Source organism: Ambystoma mexicanum, chromosome 11, assembly GCF_040938575.1.
Source record: "Ambystoma mexicanum isolate Mex_15411 chromosome 11, UKY_AmexF1_1, whole genome shotgun sequence".
NCBI classification, from domain to species: domain Eukaryota; kingdom Metazoa; phylum Chordata; class Amphibia; order Caudata; family Ambystomatidae; genus Ambystoma; species Ambystoma mexicanum.
In genome coordinates this window covers 803,540,242-803,561,246 of record NC_090934.1, presented here as the reverse complement: position 1 = coordinate 803,561,246, position 21,005 = coordinate 803,540,242, and the positions used below count along the sequence as shown (strand labels likewise).

At 50.9% G+C, this 21,005-nt stretch overlaps 1 protein-coding gene and 1 long non-coding RNA gene across 5 annotated transcripts in view; one reads left to right on the top strand and one right to left on the bottom strand.

Annotated features, from left to right (window-relative positions):
* LOC138503763 (calcitonin gene-related peptide-like) overlaps window positions 1-20,784 on the bottom strand; it is a 49,435-nt gene extending 28,651 nt beyond the window's left edge. The window contains exons 1-4 of one of the 4 annotated variants that reach the window (XM_069623740.1): window positions 20,667-20,783; window positions 19,678-19,773; window positions 18,459-18,590; window positions 6,380-6,565 (exon numbers count right to left, since the gene is read on the bottom strand). In XM_069623740.1, coding sequence (XP_069479841.1) covers window positions 6,406-6,565; window positions 18,459-18,590; window positions 19,678-19,763 — 378 coding nt within the window. In that variant the 5' untranslated portion in view covers window positions 19,764-19,773; window positions 20,667-20,783 and the 3' untranslated portion in view covers window positions 6,380-6,405. Of the gene's footprint in view, window positions 1-6,379; window positions 6,569-16,046; window positions 17,094-18,458; window positions 18,591-19,114; window positions 19,460-19,677; window positions 19,774-20,666 lie in introns of those variants that run through there. The other 3 variants (XM_069623739.1, XM_069623738.1, XM_069623741.1) reach the window with 3 other exon arrangements.
* LOC138503764 (uncharacterized) lies at window positions 11,165-15,138 on the top strand. Its single transcript, XR_011279702.1, has 3 exons — window positions 11,165-12,353; window positions 12,555-12,628; window positions 15,031-15,138. It is a non-coding gene; the product is annotated as an uncharacterized lncRNA (long non-coding RNA).
* Window positions 20,785-21,005: the final 221 nt, after the last annotated feature.

The window sequence follows — 21,005 nt, the reverse complement described above, 5'->3', positions numbered from 1 at the left end:
CCAGCGCTTTCCTGCACTTTGCTCCTGTGCAGCTACAGGAACGTGGGCGTGGGGGGCTGTAGAGGCAGGTAGCTTCCTGCAGGGTCCAAGTGCTGGGCCGGGTTTGCACACATCCAACTGCCCAGACTGCAGAGATATTTGTCAGCATTTTGCTGCACTTTCTTCCACTTTTACTATATTAACATTGGGGCGGTAGACAGTGGAGGAGGATGGACTTCTGTAGGGTCCTAGTGCCCCACTCCTCTGTGGCTACTTGAGCATGGGGGGAGGCTGCACTAGAGGCCGGGGAGCTCCCTCAGGATCCGAGTGCCGAGTCGAGTTTGCATGCAGCCAAATGACCAGACTGCTGAGACACTTGCAGCACTTCACTACCCTATGGCTACTGGAACGTTGTTGCAGGCTTCCATACAGGTGGGAGGGCTTCTGCTGGATCCTTGTCCCGGGCAAGGTTCTCACACAAACACACACAGCCAACTGCCCAGACTGCAGACACACTTGTGAGTGCTGCACTCCCCTGCGGCTACTTGAATCTGGGGGAGAACAGCCATTCAGGTCAGCGGTCTCCCACGGGTCCTAGTGCCAGGCCTGGTTGGCACACAGCCAGCTGGCCTATGAAACAATGATTTTGTGTACCATGTGTATGGTAAAATGTGATGCTCAGTCACTTACAGATGTCATGATGAGGTTTCGTTATTCCTGTATTTACACCAGACATGTTGACAGATATATAACTGTTTTGTTATTTCTGTACATGTGCATGAGATTCAAGACTAAATAACACATCTCTTATTTTACGTGGTTATACTAATAGTATTCACGGAAAAATTGGCACATCCATTTATTAGAGGATGTGTTTGCAAAAAGTTTCCTTTGTCTACCTAAGTCATGTGTAGGGTTATGAAAACGGTTTCTGCAGTACTGTTTCTCCTGTACAAAAAGGATGTTTTACAGAAATGTAACCACGTCCTACAGAGATCCCAAAAGAATTGCTTGTTATATACGCTTTCCCCTCTGCCCTGTTATGTAATGGGCTGTATGTATATGCGACTATATGTGCATATCTTGTTAGCGAATTGTAAATAATGTACCACGCGGGTGATAACCAAATTTGAATTGTCATTGCCTCCCCTGTTACACCTCCGCTGAGGACCTCTGTGGTCAGAAACTCAGATGTTCTGTCTGCATCACGTTCCCATTGAAGAGCTTCTATGCCTCACATGGGTGCATACATTACGCATCTATGCACTTTCTGCGTGGCTCGCAAGCAAACAGGTCCTATAACCGTGTAAGTGGCCATTGCACGGCGATCTTGGGCCTGCGCACGCTCACCGAGGATATCCTCGTGTGTGCCCAGGTTCACTACTCCTAGAAGTGACCTGCACAATAGAAGTGCTGCTGTGAGTAGATTGTAGATTCTTCCCAACCCCCTCGCCAAACCCACGCAAGTGCTCTGCTACCCGGGTCGCGCGCGTGGGGCACGCGCTTCTGGGTTGTGGAGCAGACACACACTGGGGATTACTTTGATCGAGAGCCCACCTATTGCACGGAGAGCATGGCTTTCCCTGTAGACTAGCGTGGGCGCAGTACTAATCGTGCAATATTGTTTGCATATTCAGGTGTAAATAACCGATTGGGTTTTAGGTGGGCATGGGTTTCCATGCTGGTTTACACCAAAACATGCAAAAGACCGTAAATACCACCTGCCGTGTCAGTTCATGGCGGCCAATATTTACACAGATTCCTGTGGAATTCATCCGCTTTTTGCAGGCGAACCCAACATACAGATGCCATGGGATACCAAAGCATATCTGCCCACATGAGAACTCAAAGTGTACGAAATACTGTTATTTGTGTCACAGGGCATAGGGGGGGACCGAACCAGTCCTTCCCATCCAAGGAACAAATCCATGAAAATCACAGTGCTTTAGAACCATGTCTATAACATTGTGCTGATGGTTTGAATGCTCCATGTGTACGCACTACCACAATTAAAACAAGCATTGGCAAAGCCAACCGCTTGGGCTTTTGAGTAGGCATGGGATAGGCATTTGTTAGGCAATAGCATAATGGCCATTAGATCACAACAGCTGGAAAACAGAGTGATGAGCTGGGCATATTAAGATAGCTCTATCAAGCAGAAACAGCAAACTGTGTCCTGCCAGTATTATTTCTACGCATTTCTGCAGTAGGTTAATGGCTGTAGCTGTAAATGCGCTTCTGGTGTAATCAAAATGTCTTCACCAAGTGTGCATACAACCACTTGACTTGATTTATGTTTGTTGCATCAATGTCCTGTTATCAATAAGCACTTACAAAGGCGTGTGTATAAATGGTAGATAGGAATTTCCCAGTCGCTGCTCAGATAACCACACCATTTTCGAGCTGTTGCCATTTTATGGCCAGGTGGTACTATTATGGCATTGCCTTGCAAATGCTTATCCAAAGCATACAAAAAAGCCAAAGCGGTCAGCGTTGCCAAGGCCCGTTTACCTTGAAAACCCTTGCTGAATTGCGTGACTGTATGATAATAACAGTGCATGTATCCCAGCTTTTGTTAACTTCCAGTGGGTGTAAAGTAAACGTATCACGTGTGGTGTAAACAATAATAGTGTGTGTATCCCAGCTTCTGTTAACTTCCAGTGGGTGTAAAGTAAACGTATCACGTGTGGTGTAAACAATAATAGTGTGTGTATCCCAGCTTCTGTTAACTTCAGTGGGTGTAAACGTATCACGTGTGGTGTAAACAAATGGTAGCTTTGAAGCTTAAAAGCCTCTCTGGAAGTATCCATGTTGGTGCTTTCGCTTGTTTTGAATGTACAGAGGACAGTCAAGAGTTGTATTCTTTCATATTACTTGCATCACTTTGATTTATGCTCCCCAAGTAAGAAAAGAATGGTCGCAGTGATTTATAGCTGGAGGGTTATGTGTTTTTGTTTACTATGAGTAAGGTGCTATCTGTTGCTCCAATGAAATGTAAAATGTGGTCTAGCCCAGATGTTGTCATTGAATTGTACGCGTCTATCTGCTTGCCTGTAGGTTCAGAGTACATTTGAATGGCCACAAACTCTCCGGCAAAGTCTTTGAGTAGTCTTGATAGAATATGGTCAACTCTGTTGGTGTTTTCTTTGTTAGCAGAGGTCAAAGTGGGCGGGAGCGGTGCTCTGATACTTTTTATTTTTAAGTTTCACTGTTCCTACATTTTTATTTTAAAAATAAACCTTTCTGTAATTGTTTAGTTTTAAAATAAGTGTAGGAAGAAGTTGAAGCTTGCACTTCAGTGCACTGCACTGAACATTCCCTTCAAATAGCAGGTATGTTTGTTTGGGGGTTGGATCGTTTGTGTGAGGGGGCACGGCAATGGACTTTGTGGAGAGCGGGGGCAGGCCAGCAGGGAACATAGTTCCACTACTTCTTTTCATGCACTTCGACCACTGATGTTAGGACTGCGTAACTTGCAAAGGTGTATAACTTGTCATTGACTGCTATGCAGGTGGAGGCAGCATTCACGCTCTGGCTTCTTGGTCCACACACTACTTAAGTGGATCTGTGAGCATGCACGTTTAACACTGGTCACAAAGTTAAAGTGGGCTTCATACTGAGACAGCCACTCAAGATATTCCCGCTCTGAAATCCCTTTGAGATTCGGGTGCTAGGAGAAAATCGGTGTGCAGCTTTCAGAAAGCCTCGTATTGGACATGGCAATCCACGGGGTTCTGGAAAGGAGAAGGAATCTGTTGTACTACCACCTGTGCATCTGGACGTCATGCTAGAAAAAGGAACCCCAGCCCGTGTAGTTCTCGGTGACCACTAAATGATCTACATGGAAATCTGGACTGACTTCTGAAGCCTAGATATGCTCTGACGTCCACTCCAGGACTGCTCGAGGGAAAACGGAGTGTCCACTCAGAACGTTCTCCTCCTTTGAGAGTACAGAGAGAGCCCTCTCATCCCTACAGCTTCCTTTGAGGAACCCTGCATTCTTTTTTGTACAGATTAAACCCTTTCTGCGGGAGGTGCTGTGTGTCCACTTAGGGGGCCAAGATTCATTGGTGGTAAGTTTGCCCGTGTTGCTGAGGCTGAAGAGCACAAGGCCTCTGAGAGTCCTCGTTAACAGTATCAACTAGGCAGAGAAAGTCCTGGCTGGACCATTGCATTTTTCTGAATTGAATCGATGTGAGCATTTATGTGAAGTTCTAATTCTTCCAAAAATCAAGGCAAAGCATGATTTGGACTTCACAAAGCCTCAGCAGAGCGATGAGGAGCAGCAGTTGGATTCAACAGGAACCTGCAACTAAACCAGCCCCATCATGATTTTACAAAGGTCCTTTTATTCAAAATCTGTGCATCGTAGCACCTAGAAATAAATACTAGACACTTTAAGTCCAACATACTATTCACCCAGGCCAGACACAACCCCTTGTTGTGGTCAGGCAACCCCATTCCTGGTGGACCTTGGAATCCGGTTTGCAGTGCATAAAATCTCTTACTTGTTTACGTTGAAACCAGTTCTCTAAGAAGGTTCCTATTGACTTGCATAGTTCCATCGAGTAATGTAGACATCTCTGGGCATCTGGTAGAGCAATGAGCTCATATTGTTAATGTGGCCCTTTTGATAGAACTTGTCAATTGTAGTTTTCAGGGTTTGCCACATTTCTATATGCATTTGTTAAAATGCATCGTAGCATTTTGTGGGTACTGTGCACTTAACTGTTAACAAGTGCACGTTACTTTCATTTACAAGTACAGGGAGTTACAGTGGGACCTGCTAAAAATGTAGTGGCAAACTTTTCAAAGTGTCATAGGTTTCAATGGTATTGGTTTTTGTTTTGTTATTCATTCTTTCTAGGGCTGACCCGAGGATGAGGATCCGCTCCTATTCTAGGGTATAGGAATGTGTCTATTGTTTCTCTCATTGTGTGAGTAAATCTCTCTATTCTGCACTGGTGTGAAACTTGCCTCCCCATTACCCGGGAAAAAGCTGCTCATCTATCCTCCTGGCTGCCAGCTTTACGAAATGATTGATAGGGCTGCTGCCTTAATCATCACTGGTGGGGCCCAGATCAAATGGTACATTTTGAAAATAATGTCATGGAAGCCACTGTGGCTGTAGGTGCAGTGCACTTCCTGTTCTTGCCCAATTGTTAGCTTGCCTGGTATGTGGCTACTCTGCCCAGCACCATGAGCCCTGGCACATGTATTCGTGGAGGGGCTAAGCCTCCATGGACCCATATGGCTACCCTATCCCTCTGCAGAATAACTGCTTCTTACACACTCAGTAACACCGTGCTTGGTGTTTACGGTGTGGATAGGGAAGAAGAATAGGCCGCGGGTATTCAAGATAGATACCTAGACTCTGAAATCATAGCTCTGAGAGACTGCATATGTATCAAATCATTTAACCTTCAAGTTGGACAAAACGGGACACTTGAAAGCATGTATTTTTAAATCTGACGCTGAGGAGCTGCCAGCAATCAGGATGTGGTCACTATTGACTAGAGCTCTGAATTTGAAACTAAGCAAGGCAGAGTATTTTAAACTCCCTACAAAACAGCAGAGCTATCCAACACCTTAAATATGTCCGAGTCTTAGGGCCCCCCCCAGTACAGAATGCACTGCTCTTCAGAGGCAAGAGTGGGACATCCCAATGCATGGGCATTGGAGAGAGAGTAGGTAATTGGGTGGGTTGGAGCTATTTTACCCACACATCTGGGGGCGCATACAATGGGCCAGAAGGGGATTAGCATAGTTGACCTAATGACAACTTGACCTACTCCAATTTGACCACATCTTTTTGACCTAATTCGGTAGGTCAAATGGTACACTTGAATGAAAAAAATAGTTGTGGGGTAAGGGAATAGGTTGAGGTGGGGGGGAAGTCAGGGGTGCAGGGGGTCTCCCTGCACATTAGGGGGAGTTCCAGGGGGTCTCCTTCTGCAGCAAGTCAAAAAAGATGAGGTCATAAAAATTAGGTCAAATGGGCAGTGGGTCAAATTGTTTAGGTCAAAAAACCCATATCCGCCAGAAGCACCGACCAGCAGGCTGTGATCTCACCCCTGGCAGCCAGCCTCCAGTGGTTCTGTGATGTGTGGCTATATTGCAGGAGCCACACCCCTATTACAACTGTTTACATTTATTGGGGGACGCCTCTAAGGCACATAGGGCAGCCATAGAGAAGCACAGAAAGTGAGTGTCCCCCTCGCCTCCCCTTCTGGACTTGGTGGCATCAACCCACCAGCAGTCTAACCACCATGTCCCATTGTGCCTTGCATTATGATGCCCTGGTTAATGTTCACAGGTGAGAATGTGAATAATCTATACACATAGATGTACAGGGCATTCAAATATTGAACATAAAATTAGAAAGCAACGAAGGTTTTACCTTATTCCTGCTGTCATTGTACTGTTTTACATTTGGGCATTTCTTCTTCGCCGACCAAACGCTTTCGATCCTACGTTTGTTGGTACAAATGTGCTCTTGCCAATCCCTCCAGACCGACTCAGGAAATCTGCCAGGCGGTGGGTTACACAGGTGGCTGTGTTGCATGCCCTCTTCTGTGCTGTCACACTGCTTTAAGAAATGAAGGGAGGACCATTAGTGTTCACAAGAACAGTTTGAGGGACAGACACATCTCCAGGTTTGCATCCATACAGCCTGGGGTCACAGGCACACTGGCAGGCACACCCAGAGGCACTAAGGTCAATAGCAGTTTCAAATGCGAAAAAAATATTCTGCTATGGAGACATGTGAATGGGTTTTGAAAACTTGTTAGAAATTATATCATTTCTTCTTCAACGGGAACTTCCCGTTTCCTGGAGTCTCTAGGGTGTAACATAGTTCCATGTTCTGGAAAAAGCATCAGTATTTTGCTCCCATTTACTTCATTACATAGTATTGCTTTGAGTGTTGGGTTTTATCTATGGATAAATGCTTGGGTATCTTATAAAAGAGAGCTGTTGCGGGCATTGTTTGCCCAGAGTTGATGCACACCTTAAGGGAGGTTCACACAAACATCTACTTCAAAAGGTGCCCTGGTCTGGCAGCCGCTGATTGCATTTCTGGGCAGGCCGAGCACTCTGAAAACGCTGGTTTGGAAACCTGGTTCATATGTCCGGCAGGCACCGGACACTTCGCCAGCCCTACCTGCTCCCAGCCTTCCTACAGTCCAAGCCATCCCTGGGTGTCTCGAGATTGACCTGCCTATGGAGGTTAAAGGGGGACATGGGAATTTTCCATTTTTTGGGCTATGCAGTAACCAGTCAATCAACTTGCCAGCCAAGATTTCTACTTGCTGTCAGTAAGAGGGTCTCGGTCGTCGGAAGTGAAACTGGACAGCAGAATACAAAAATAATGTAATAGATTATGCTGTGCTCCTGCAACATTTCATTTATTTGATGCAAACTACATTTTCTCTTTTTAAACCAATTCAAATGTTCAATGTACCCCTCCCCCACTGAAAGTGGACTAACGATCCCAGGTCCTCACATTGCCCCAGGCCCTCACATTGCCTCAGGTTCTCACATTACCTCAGGTCCTCACATTGCCACATGTCCTCACATTGCCACATGTCCTCACATTGCCCCAGGTGCTCACATTCACCAGGGCCCTCACATTGCTGTGGGTCCTCGCATTGCCACAGGTCCGCACATTGCCCCAGGCCCTCACATTGCCTCAGATTCTCACATTACCTCAGGTCTACACATTACCTCAGGTCCGCACATTGCCCCAGGCCCTCACATTGCCTCAGGTCTACACATTACCTCAGGTCCTCGCCTTGCCACAGGTCCTCACATTGCCCCAGGTGCTCACATTCACCCGGGCCCTCAAATTGCCGCGGGTCCTCGCATTGCCACAGGTCCGCACATTGCCCCAGGCCCTCACATTGCCCCGGGCCTTCACATTTCCCTGGACCATCACATTTCCCTGGGCCCTCACACTGCCAAAGGCCCTCACACTGCCCCGGGTCCTCACATTGCCCCAGGCTCTCGCGTTGCCTCAGGTCAGGAGCAAGTGTCTCATCCCGTCCACTTGTTGTCTTTAAGCCTTTGGGACTTGTCTTACATTTATAATGGCAAAAAGACTTCAAGTGCAAGAAGGTGAAGAATAAAAACAGGACTGTTTCGTTTACTAAAAACGGACAAACAACAGTTGCAGATCTGTTTACAGTGGTGCACTTGTCACCCTTCCACCTCCTCTAACGTCCCAAAAAAGATAATGAAAAGTCACGCGGCATAACTGCCCAACCCACTCGCCATGGTCCTCTGTCATTCCTGATTAGAAATCTGGACTGACTTTAGAACCACTTTTACAATCAGAGGTGTGGAGAAAATAACACGTGGCTCTGTGGGCAGCAGCAGTGTCGACTCCCCTGAGTCTGGCGCCGCGGACCCAGGAAAGACGCTGGGGCTTTGAACAGGCAGCCATTCCGAAAGCCGGAACTTCCGGTCATTAAAGGAGGCAACTGAGCTATACCTACTGAGAGGGGCTTTTATAGTGGAAATAAGGCGGCACTGGGCGATACATAGAACTGTGTCGGGGCGAGAACTCACGGTTTAGCGTTTCGAGGGAAACTAAATGAGGGTATGTTTAAATATGGGGTTCGTGACCGGAATTGAAGTATCCCGGAGAGGATTTGCATTTCAAAAACCTAAAACATATTGCCAGACTTTGGTTGAATCCGGCGAGAAGTAACATATGTTTTTGGGAAGGGTTGCAGGTTCATTGTGCAACTTAAAGTCTCGGGAGGATAACTCGGCGGCAACGTGCTCGCCTTGTAAACAAGGCGATACGGAGCAACACAGGTTCGATACCCGGGTTCGCGCCTAGAAACCTCTAGGTATTAAGCACGTTATAAATAACCAATCATATCAATGTGGTGTCGTCCAGGCACAGTCTATGACTGAGACGCGCATTTTATGCTTAAAAATCTCTATGAAGGGCAGGAAGGGAAAGGTTTGTGGTTTTCGATAATTGAAGCAAAATCTGCACAAAAAAAGCTTCGCGCAATGCAGAGAATCAGTGCAGTGACCTGCGTGAAGAATAGGAGCCTCTACAGAACTGGTGATAATTTAGGACGGGGTTCTTGGGCTCACAAATTAAAATGTCGGGTAGTGAAATAACCCCCCTACCCACTTTAAATGGCACATGCACCCGCCCTCCCACAAGGAACCCTTAAGAATTCACTGACTTTACAAAGCACATTTAATACTGTTCATTGATCTGTTTCTGAATGTGAACTTGGGTTTCGCATTCCTGTTCTGATTTTGAGTAAATAAACACTTTCTCCACTTTCAGCGCTCCATCTGTTTTTACAGAAGAACACTCCCCTTCCTGGACCAATCTCATCCCACCACCTCCACCCCCCCCCTTACCCCTCCCACACCCCCTATCTAAAAAATGAAAAACAGCGTGCTGTGTTTTCTGGAGGTGGCCGGCATGTTGTTTAGCGTGTTATTTTGTTAAAAGAAAATCTGCACATTGTAAAGGGAGTTTGAATACACTGACCTACGGTTTTATTTTGGGGGAAATAATTGTGTACCCGGTGTTAAAGTCGCCCTTGACCTTTCCCTCCTGGTGACATATTTTGGGGAAATCGACCAATGTGCTTTGTCATGACACAATAAGGTTCAACCGCAAAACGTCAAACGAAAACAACAGAAATGTACAGCCCTCCAGTGGCGGCTGCATGTTTCCGTGGCGGTAAATTCTCTTTTTACGCATTGTGGTCGGTGGGAAGCTGATAGTACAATTCAATAGTGGGAATTACAACATTGTAAAATCGTTCATCAGAAAAACGCAAGGCGTTACCGTCAGTCCAGACACCAGCATCTCTGTAATGTTTACAGTTTACAGCACAAAGACAACAAAACACAAAGAGGTTTGCAGAGTTGTTCTTACCTGGAACATCGGCGATGAAACGCGCTGTAAAAGACGGCCAGGTTAGTCAGCGCATGCACGCCTCAGCTATGAACGGAAGCCCCGGGTTAGTCACAATGACCCCCCCCCCCCCACCCCCTTCAGTCACAATTAAACCCTGCCCTTTAGACACAATGAAACCCTCGACAAACTAAAGGCCGTTCATGGGTAGCAGTTCTTTTATTTCCAGCACCTGCCATCTGTGTGTTTAACCCGTGTGGCATTCAAACTACGAACTCAGGTTAACATAAGGAGACATCAGACCTGGTCCTTGTAGAAAAATAGGTTTATTGAACAAGTGCATGGCTGCGCATGAAAGAAGTGCTCGCGTGTACATGAAGTAGTAGCCGGTGTGGGGAAAGTGAAGCTCTGCTCAGATTTCTGGTCATCAATTTCTAAGTAAATCATCTGAAATCGCAAGGGGGGCCCCGGGGGGAACGCGAAGCGTTTCCCCCCGGGGAGTATTTTGGCGCTGCACTCGGCCAGCGAGTGGCCACGGGGGGTAGAGCGCCTGTTTCCCGGGGTACTTAAGGGCTCAGGGAAGGTTCGGGAGACAGGCGACGGTTAGGACTTGTCGATTGCACAGGTCCCGTTGCCTGCTCCCGAGCCTTCCCCGTGTCTTTGGGCCTAGCTGTGTGGTTAGTGCAGGTGAGGTGGGGGATTGAGGAAGCGTTAAGGAGGGTGGGTAATTTGAAATAAAAAAAAAAATAAAAAAAAAAAAAATAAAAATAAAGGGAATTATAGTCTGGGTAACAGGGTAGGAGGGGTGCCGTAGATAAGACACCCCTCTCGACTTACCGGTGTAGCTAGTTTCTGGGGTACGTAGGTGGGCGGTGCGCGAGTGAGGGAAAGGCTGGGGAGGCTCCGCGCCGGCCGCCTCGCATTTTGGGTTGACGGTTGGGCCGAAGTAGGAGCGGAGCCACAGCTGATCCGCGGGAGCGGGTAAGCGGGGAATTTCCTTTTCTCCGCCCGCTTCGCTCCGAGAGTTTGGCTCCGTGTGCGTGGGCGTTTGTAAACAACGCTCGCGCAGGCAAGGGGCTGGGCGGCGGAGTTAAAGGAGCCGCGTCCAGTTAGGAGAGTGCGGTGTGGGCCCGACGCAGATAGGTGGCAGTGCTCTTCAGTTAGCAAGTGCTAACGTGGGTTTATTTAGTGAGTGTTAGGGCTTCCGCTTTGGGGAAAGGGAGGGCGGGGTGTGTAGGGTTAGGGGGGCGAGGGGAATATAAAAAAAATAAAAAAAAAAATAAATAAATAAATAAAAAAAAAAAAAAAAAAAAAAAAATTTTGTGGTTAATTTATTAATTTCAATTTGTCAGTAGGGAAGCAAGAATTTAAAAAAAATAAAAAATAAAAAAAATAAATAATAATATACAGTTAAGGCAGGTGAGTTTAAATTGGAGGCCTGTTATTAATTGTCTCTACTAGGGAGGCTATTTTCAAAGTTTTCACACTAGGTGCGGGGGGGGTTTGGGGTTAATTTTGGGGGCGCTTTGCTCCTTTTGAGTTTCTGAGGTTACAAGGTGGGGAGGGCTAGTCCACGGGTAGGTCTCGGCTCGGGGGCATAGATTATTTAGGGCGATTTTTGAGGGCTGTATTGGCTTGGCACATACATTTTAGTGTGCACAATGACAGGCCGGGGGGCGAGCAAGAAGGGGTTGGTGGATGCAGGGGCCTTGAAGAAGGCCCTGGAAATCATTAGCAGGGCAACTAAAGCCCAATTGGGAAGTGCAGTGGGGGAAGTTACGGGAGAAGAAGGGAGCGGTGGGGGCCGGCCGCAGCGCAGAGCGGCGGCAGACGGTGCATTGGCGGCGGTGGTAGCTTGCACCCCTACGGCAGGAAAAGGGGAGATTTGGGAATCTAGGGGCAGGAAGATGAGGAGGGAGATAGACAAGAGGGCAGAAGGGGGTTTAAATAGTGCGGGGGGTCAGCTAGAAAGGGAGGATGGGTATGATAGCCCCAGGGTAGAGGGGAGTTCTCGGGAGGGTACAGACCGAGGGAACAACAGTGGGGGCAGGGGCGGAGGACAGGTGGGTGTGGCAGGACAGAGAGGAAGAGGGGGAAAATACCTGCAGAAGAGTGCGGGTGGGAAAAGGAGGGAGAGGTCCCCGTCACTTGAGGAGGGTAGGGTGGGGCGCGGAACGGCCCCCCCGGGTAGGAGGAGTGGGGGCGGAGGGCGCTGCGCAGCCCCCGCTGTGCAGATGGAGGTTGAGGGTTTTTGTACGGCCCCTCCTCAGTCATCGCAAGGAGAGCCTAAAGGGCACAGCACGGCCCCTAGCAACGAGGATGTCAGGGTGGAGGTCGGAACGCCTCGCCCAAGAGAAGAGGACCAGGCAGAGGTTCCCACAGCCCCGCCAGGAAGACGTCAGAGGAGTGGCGGGGCGGACGCCCCGGGCTCGGAAGAAGACCAGCAAATCATTTCGGGCAGGAGCCCGCATCCTCAATGGTATTTAAGGGATGATCAAGTTGGTTGGGAGGAATACGGGGGGCAATGGGAATTTGAGGATTACAGGGCGGAAAGGGAATGGGCGGGGGAGAGAGGAAGTTCAAGGTGGGACAAGGAAAGGGAAGTACAAGGGGGTAGGGGCGAAACGGGTCGAGGAAACTATTGGCTGGGCGATTGTGCTGACATGTTTTGTCCCCGAAGCAGGAGCCCTCTGAGAATGGAGAGGAGGAGCAGCGGTGTGGAGGCCAGGCCGCAGATGGCAGGCGGGGAAAGAGGTGAGAGGGAAAGGGAATGGTCATCTGCATGGCAGAGAGGGGTCACAAATAAGGGGTCGGGGGATGATCGGGGTGGTCCACTAAATGTGATGAAGGAAGTGGGGGTGCAGGCTTTTGGAGCTGAAGGGGTGGGAAGGAACATTTGCTCAGTGGAGGTCCAAACGGACAAGGTGGTGGAGCCAGTGGGGCTCGAGGTGCAGGCGGGGAAAGATAAAGAGGTGGAGGTGAAGGGGAAAGAGAAGAAATTGCCATACATGGGGATAACAAAACCATTGGGGGCACATTTGATGGCAGCAACCAGGGAGAAAATACAGGGAGGTGAGTTTGTGGATGTCTTCAAGTTGCTGCATAGGGAGGTGAGAGCGAAAGAGGGGTCTAAGGAGGAAGAGAGAGAGTTGGCTTCACGCCCGAGGGTCCCGGTGACCATTGAGAATTGGACGTCGGCCTTTATCATTTATGCCAGCGTGTATTGCGAGAAATTCCCGGAGCGGTGCGTGGCTCTGTTGAAATACATGGACGTAATAAGGAAGGCTTTCACGAGCTTTGGGGGCTTTGCCTGGGTAAGGTATGATGAGGAATTTAGAGCGAGAATGGCGGAGGACAGTCAGGCGGTCTGGGGGGAGATAGATATGGATCTTTGGCTGCAATGGATGGCCCCAACGAGGCCAGCCCCGACATTGCACACGGCGAGTGGGCTGCCTGTGCCTTACCGGCCCTTTCTTGGTCGCCCCGCCCAGGAGGGGGTGGGGGGAGGAGGCGGAGGGCAGCCCTCAACTGCATGTTGGGCGTTCAATAAAGAAGGCTGCACGAGGTGGATGTGCAAATTTAAACACGAGTGCAGCAGGTGTGCGGGTCGGCATCCGGTTACAGAGTGTTTTCAGGCAGGGGACAGTGGGTCAGGGCGAGGAGCGGGGCAAGGAAGTGGGGGGGAAGGACCGCATGCCAGGTAAATTGGGGTGTGCTGGTAGGTCGGGCTCAGTTTATCGTAAAGGAGGGGGGGGGCACAAGGTGTGATGAAAGGTGTTGGGAGCAAATTAAAGGGGGCAGGAGAAAGGAGGAGGAAGATGCGTAGGTAGGGGAGGGCCCAGGGGGGAGGTAACGGTGGAAATTGTTAAGGGAGAGGTAGCTGTCGTTTGGAGGGCAGGGTCGACGGTGGTGAAGCCCTCACGCTTGCCGCACGACAAGGTGAGTAGGCTTCAGGCTGCATGGACGGAGGTGCGGGAGCGCCTCTGGTGCAGCAGGGGGGAAGTGAGGAGATGGGTCTGCATGGACGGGGGTGCACTAGGGCCCCTGGTGCAGCTAAATTAAAAAAAAAAAAAAAAAAAAAGTGGAGCTTAGAAGTGAGGTGACGGAAGAGGAATTTATGTGTAATGGTCTGCATGGACGGGGGCGCAGGTTTGGCCCCTGGTGCAGAGGTGGAGAGGAATTTAAAAAAAAAAAAAAAAAAAGGGGGGCCTGCATGGACGGGGGTGCACTAGGCCCCCTGGTGCAGGTGGGAAACAGGTGGTAATGGACGAAAGTAGCTTGAAGATGGTGATATGGAAGGAGCTGCATGGACGGAGGCGCAGGTTTGGCCCCTGGTGCAGCGGTGGAGAGGAGTAAGGAAGAAAAGGGGCCTGCATGGACGGGGGGTGCATTAGGGCCCCTGGTGCAGGAGGGAAAAAGGTGGTAATGGATGCGAGGAGCTTGAAGAGTTATATGGAAGGGACTGCATGGACGGGGGTGCAGGTTTGGCCCCTGGTGCAATGGCGAGAGGAGTAATAAACTAAAGGGCCTGCATGGACGGGGGTGCGCGTGGGCCCCCGGTGCAGGGGGGACAAGGGGTGCAGGGGGGACAATGCAGGAATGTAAAGGAACAAACTGGGCACAACAAGGGGAACAAATGGTTTTTGCTTGTAGGGGAGCTGTTTGCGACTTGTTTTACGTGGTTATTGTGTGGGGGTTTTTCAGGGGTTTTTTTTGAGTTGGTCGGGGGGAAAAGGGGGGGTAGTGGGACTGTAGTGGGAAGATGTTCAAATTACAGAAGAAGGTTTAGACATCAAGATTAAAAGGTCTAAGACGGATAAGAAGGGAAGGGGCTCGTGGTTTCGGATGGGTCGTGGGAGCGAGGTCTTATGCCCGGTTCAAGGTGCTAGGGGTATCGCGGAGGAGTTGGTGGCAGTGGGAGAAAAGGAAGAGGATTTCGGGACTCATTACTTTAGGAGGGGCGCAGCATCTGCGGGTACCGGGCTGGGTTTTTCAGAAGACAAGGTGAAAAGATGGGGACGTTGGAGGTCTGGGAAATATAAGGGGTACGGCAGGGAGTTTGATAATGGGGTTGTTGGGAAGGTGGTTAGGATTTGGTGGGCCAACTGTTGTTGAAATAATTTTGACTTGTCAGTGATTTTGTATTTTCTTTTCAGATGCTGCGCGAAAGGAAGGGGAGTTGGCGCAAGTTTTGATTTGTTGGCCATTCAATTGTTAAGGGGGCTGGGGAGGAAGTGGGAAAAAAAAAAAAAAAAAAAAAAAAAAAAAAAAGGAGAAAAAAAAGGGTTTGGGAAGGTAACAGGGGTGCAGTTACAAGGAAGTGGTGGTGAGACGGCACGGGTTGGGGGGCCTGCGGGGGATCAGCTGCTTCCTATATTGGCAGGGATGAGGGAACGCTTGGGGTTCCAGAGGTGGTGATTATGCACGCTGGGGAGAATGACCTGGTGAGGGATACGGGTGGCTCTTCTTGTTTCTGGGCTGGGAGACTGGGTAAAAAGTTGGAGGTAGAAAAGTTTGGGGGGGGGGTGGGGCAGAAAGAACTCCTCGGGGGAGGGTTTTTCTGGTGCCGGGGGCATGGCCCCTTTTGATGTGGGGGGGGGGAAGCACAATGGGGGAATGACACGGGAAAGGAGGGGGTGGCGCTGCTTGCACAAGCAGGTCACCCCGGTGGATCAGGTATTGAGCCTGGAGGGGCATGGCCCCTGGGGAAAAAGCGGGACGCCTGGAAAAGGGGCAAGGATTCGGTAGGATCCAAGGGATCATTAGGGAGGAAATGGGTTATTTAATTATTTAATTGTTGGGGGAAAATGGGAAATGTTTAAGTTATTTTAATTGATTGTTTAAATAGCCATTTAGTTTGTTAGGCCATGGAGCCAGTTATGCGTTATGATTGTAAGCTTTGGCCTGTCACATTAAAGCGACCTTTTCCACTTTTAAATGAGTCTGGGTTTTTTGTGCAGTAAGCCAAAAGGGGGGCCCCGGGGGGAACGCGAAGCGTTTCCCCCCGGGGAGTATTTTGGCGCTGCACTCGGCCAGCGAGTGGCCACGGGGGGTAGAGCGCCTGTTTCCCGGGGTACTTAAGGGCTCAGGGAAGGTTCGGGAGACAGGCGACGGTTAGGACTTGTCGATTGTCCCGCCCTCCCTCCCCTTCATTTTGTTTAAGTAATTTATTTTAATGGGGGGGTCTTGTGGCAGGGGATGATGAGGAAGAGGGGGGGGTTTATGGTTTGGGGGTCGGCTAAGAGGGTAGGGTTGGTGGCTTGGTGTGACAGGACAGGGCATCGGGAAAGTTATATGTAATATTGTTGCTGATGTGGCAGGTCAGGCTGGCTGCAGGTCTCAGGTAAGAGGAGTTTGGTGTAGAGGGGAGTTCAAGGGGTCAAAAAGGTACGGGGTGCCGGGGGCATGGCCCCTTTTGATGTGGGGGGGGGGAAGCACAATGGGGGAATGACACGGGAAAGGAGGGGGTGGCGCTGCTTGCACAAGCAGGTCACCCCGGTGGATCAGGTATTGAGCCTGGAGGGGCATGGCCCCTGGGGAAAAAGCGGGACGCCTGGAAAAGGGGCAAGGATTCGGTAGGATCCAAGGGATCATTAGGGAGGAAATGGGTTATTTAATTATTTAATTGTTGGGGGAAAATGGGAAATGTTTAAGTTATTTTAATTGATTGTTTAAATAGCCATTTAGTTTGTTAGGCCATGGAGCCAGTTATGCGTTATGATTGTAAGCTTTGGCCTGTCACATTAAAGCGACCTTTTCCACTTTTAAATGAGTCTGGGTTTTTTGTGCAGTAAGCCAAAAGGTAGCGCTGCGTTATGCTTGGTTTTATTTGGTGGGTACTTTTTGTAACATGTCTGGCTTGGCATGTGTGCTGTGCTTGTCTCCCTCCCCCCGCCCAGGTCCATCGCAAACATTCTCTGTGGAAAGCTGGGCCAAGAGGACGCCTCCGACCGGTGAGGCCACCACGCCTCGAGCCGCCGGGGATGGAGGGGCGATGGCTGCAGGCAGGCAGGGCGGCTACTGCTCGGCCCGGGAGTCCCCGTAGCGTGCGGCGTAGCGCTCGGCTTCCGGCTCGCTCGGCACGTTCCGCTTCTTGCCCGGAGTTCCAGCCCCGACGTCAGTGCGAGGGTACGTTTGCAACTTGTGCAACTCCTGCGAGAGCTTGCCCAGCACGCAGGTGCTCAGGCTGGAGCAGCGTTTGGAAATGCGTCTGTCCATGCTGCAGGGAGAGAAAGAACATGCCAGCAAACGGGAAGAGACATGCACTCATGCGCTTCTCAAAAAACAGGCTGCATGCACGTGCGTATCCTTACTGCAAACGGTTTGGTCAATTCAAATGCATGCACTAGAAATCAGGGGGCTCACACACAATAGATGGGCGAGTTGTTGCTCTCCGTTAAATACATTCCATGCACCAGCAGTTAGGAGTCGTATTAGTGCAGTTGTTTTCTTGTCAAAGATCGCATGCACTGGCCACCATGCCTCGTGTGCATACTTCTTCTGCATGCGCTTTTGTTCGTTCTCGTGTCATTCCTTGCACCAGGCAGGCTTTCAGTAAAGGGGGCAGGCATTCAATAGCGCGGGATGCAGTGAGGGGGGAAGGAGGCGGGGGGCATGCGTTCAGTTCAGGGTGGGCGCTCATGCTCAGGGACCGGCTCTCGGCGGAGGACATTGAAATGCAGAGCATGCATCTGCTGCCATTGATCCCGTGGCCCTGGGAATGAAGTCATTGCTGAGTGCATTGGGCCCACGCCCCGGTGTTATTAATGGCCTCCACTGCAGAAGAAGGAGCAGGGACTGGGAGCATTCGTGCAGTCTCGGCATGCCTCGGGGTGGGGAGAGCGTGCAGGCTTCCTGACGGGGAGGGAACTCGGGACAGACGGGGCTCTCTGCACCAGACGCACACCCTGCGCAACACACATGGACATACACTACGGTCTCAACTCAACCTGGGCTGGTACGTCCGCTTCACTTGAGGGGGACCGGGGTGGGGGCGTAAAGGAGGCAGATAGACACGTTAACTAGCTTAACATCCGCTGGATAAATAGGAACAGGTGCGCGATGAGAGAGGATCACCTGTTCAAGCAGGAGGCACTGTTGCTGAATAAAGACCTCTGCTGACGTCATAGCCACGTGTGGAGGTTACCAAAGGACATTATGCAATAGATTGACATTTCTGGACATTCTGGCAGCATTCCATTTACCGAAACACGAGCACGAGATCTGGAGTGGTTTTGGGGTGTCAGTAGTTCATCCAGTCCTGTTTGGCATTGGTGGGTTTGCAATTCCACCAAAAAAGGGGGAGCAAGGATCAGGATGCAAGCTTCTGATAAACAGGTGGAGGAGCTATTGACGCCCGACCACTGAAGATCCGTGGTGGGGAGATGGCTGAACATAGTTAATGCATTTATTTGTTCATAAAGTTCCTCGAGCTGAGGTCTTTGCCCCAAAAATGCACCCATGATGGTTTCGGAGATGGCATCCCTTTGAAATGTACGGGGCCCATGAATTATTAGATCGTTAATGATTGGCTGGGTACAGGCGAGGGCCCTGTGGTGACGGAAGACTGCGCAGCGGCTCCTACCTGTTACTCTCGGTGTCCTGCTCGAGCTCCTCTGCCGTCATCTGGACGAACTCCTTCACCAACGCGTTTAGTAACCTTCGAGCTTCGTAGTCGCTGAGCGCCACTCGGTCTGTAATGGACTCCAGTCCGGGCCTGGGAGGGAAGAAAGGCAGGGATTAGACAGGACAGCCTGGAATTCAGATTCACAGCCGCGCAGCAGGACCCGAAGGCTGGCGCTGCGGTCGCGAAGTCGCGCGACGTGCAGAGGATGCGCGCAAATTGCGCAGAAGTCGGGTAAGGGCTTGTCAGATCCACAGAAAGCATCGGGCGTTTCCCGACGGTAAGATATACCTAGGTAAGTCACCCAGGTTCAAGACCGGGCTCCAAGCCCGCCTCCAGAGTGAGCAAGACACCTGCCCCTCCGCCCAGGTGCGGAACGACGTCGCCTGCGTCGTGTGTGTGGTGTTATAACTACCAGTGGGATCTGCGCATTAGAATGCGGGCTGAAGCGTGTACTGTATTGGACGAACATGCCGGCACGGTCACCAGTGTCCGAAGCAAACGCCTTGGGCTACCGACACGTGCAGAAAGAATATACCTTTGCAATGTAGTGACACCACACTGCGCCCAACAACACCACACTGCCCCCTCCCTCCCTCCACACACACCCTCCTTACTGTTTCTGGACCTCGGCCATAATGTGCACTTCTGTCTCCGGACCCAATGCCAGCTCCTTCTGTTCCGCACAGAGCTGCAGTCAACCCGTACCTTTTCCCGGGAGGTCTCTTGGGGACCCCTGCTCAGATCCCAATGTAGGTCTCTCAAAGTTCTTCGCGAAAGTTTCCCCGAAAGCCAAACTCCAGTTAACCATATACCCCTGATCTATATGGAAGACACGGGGCGGTGCATGAATGACACACACACACCACTCTGCAGCGGGCAGACCTACAGATGGGAAGACGGCGCTGCCGCCGCTCCAAGGGCACTCCGGAATAGGAACGGGTGCAGTGTTTCTGAACAGCCCCCGCGGAAGAGGCGCGCCCGGGCAGCAGGGGGCGGAGGGGGGGAGCGGCATGCGAGCCCTGACGCCGCACCGACGCTGATTTATGGCGCCCCGGTGTGCAATGCCAATTACTTATGAAAGCCAGGGAGATCCCTGCCAGCGCGGGGAGGGGGCTGGGGTCCCCGATGTGAACGCGCCGCGCGCGGTCGGGCAGCGCCCGGCAGGGCTGCGTCTTACCTCGCTGGTGCTGTGTGGGAGCTGTGCATCTGGCAGGCCACCAAGGCGAGCACGGCGAGGAGGGAGGAGATCTTCAGCGCGACCATGATGCCTCCCCTGCAACAGAGGCAAACACACATTGGGCGCCCTGGTGCATCTTGCCCCCACAGTTGCGCCCCCCACGCAATGCCCCGTCCTTAAACGAGAGCCCCAATAGACGCCGCCTGCATGCACCTGCCGTGCATAGTTAACGGCCTTTTCTGGCGCTGTGAGTTATTGCCCCCCGCCGCTGCGCAGTTATGAAACAGAAAGCGCGCGCTGCAATTATAAATGGAAGGAGGAACACCTGTTCATGTGGAGTTGCGATAAAAGCGCCAAAGTTCGGCGTGCCCAGTGCGCGGGCAATGAAGCCGCTCAGGGTGCAGAAAGAAAGTGGGGGATCAGGCCCTGGATATTACACTCTACACAGAAACTGTTGCCGAGGGACGCCCTGGGGGGCACATATACACAACGGCGTCCCTTTGCAATTCTTATAACTGGAGTGAACAATAACGGGGACAGACACCAGATACGTGAAGCCGGCCCATGCGGGGGGAGGGGGGGTTGCTTTCAGACGGGTTTATACTTGGCTTTATAATGGGGCAAGCAAACCTTCAAGTGGCAGGATACACTACAGAATGTGACTAGGTTAGGTACTCACGCTTGCCACTTTAAAGTGTTAGTAGAGTCTTGGAGATTGTTGCAAACTAACTCAGGTGGTCATGTTTCCTACGAGATTGAAAATCCGCCTTATATATGATCACGTATTCGCATATGCGGTGTTAGAAGTAGAGGGGAACTGTGACCAAAGCATGGGAAACAGGTAGTGCTGAGCTGACCTCTCACTCATTATAGCGCCTGGGGAATGCCTGGCGTTACATTACACCCAGGAGTAGCAGTGTGCTCTGCGGGTATCCCAGAGCTGACAAGCGGGGGCTGGTTTAAAGGGATCAAAGCCATGCCATGCTTACCGTCCTGTCCCAGGAACCAGCGGACCGTGGTGATGACAGCGCGTAGTGTCCTAGTCCTGCTGCTCCTGAATGGCACAGGCCGCCCTTTTATATCCGCCGCCAGGGGCAGAGTGTGTGGGCGACGGGCCACTGCCAGTCAGCCAATCGCTGCCGGGGTTGTCTGGGCGCAGCCAATCCAGGGCGCAGCAGGGTCCCACGGCGCCCCATTTGCGTCATTGCCCGGTCACCGAGCGTTCCATTCACAAAATGTGCCAGTGCCTTGGCGGGCTAACAGCTCTATTAGCATTGATGTCATGGGCGGAGGGAAGGGGGCGGTAAGGGGGGGGGGGGCACGTAGGA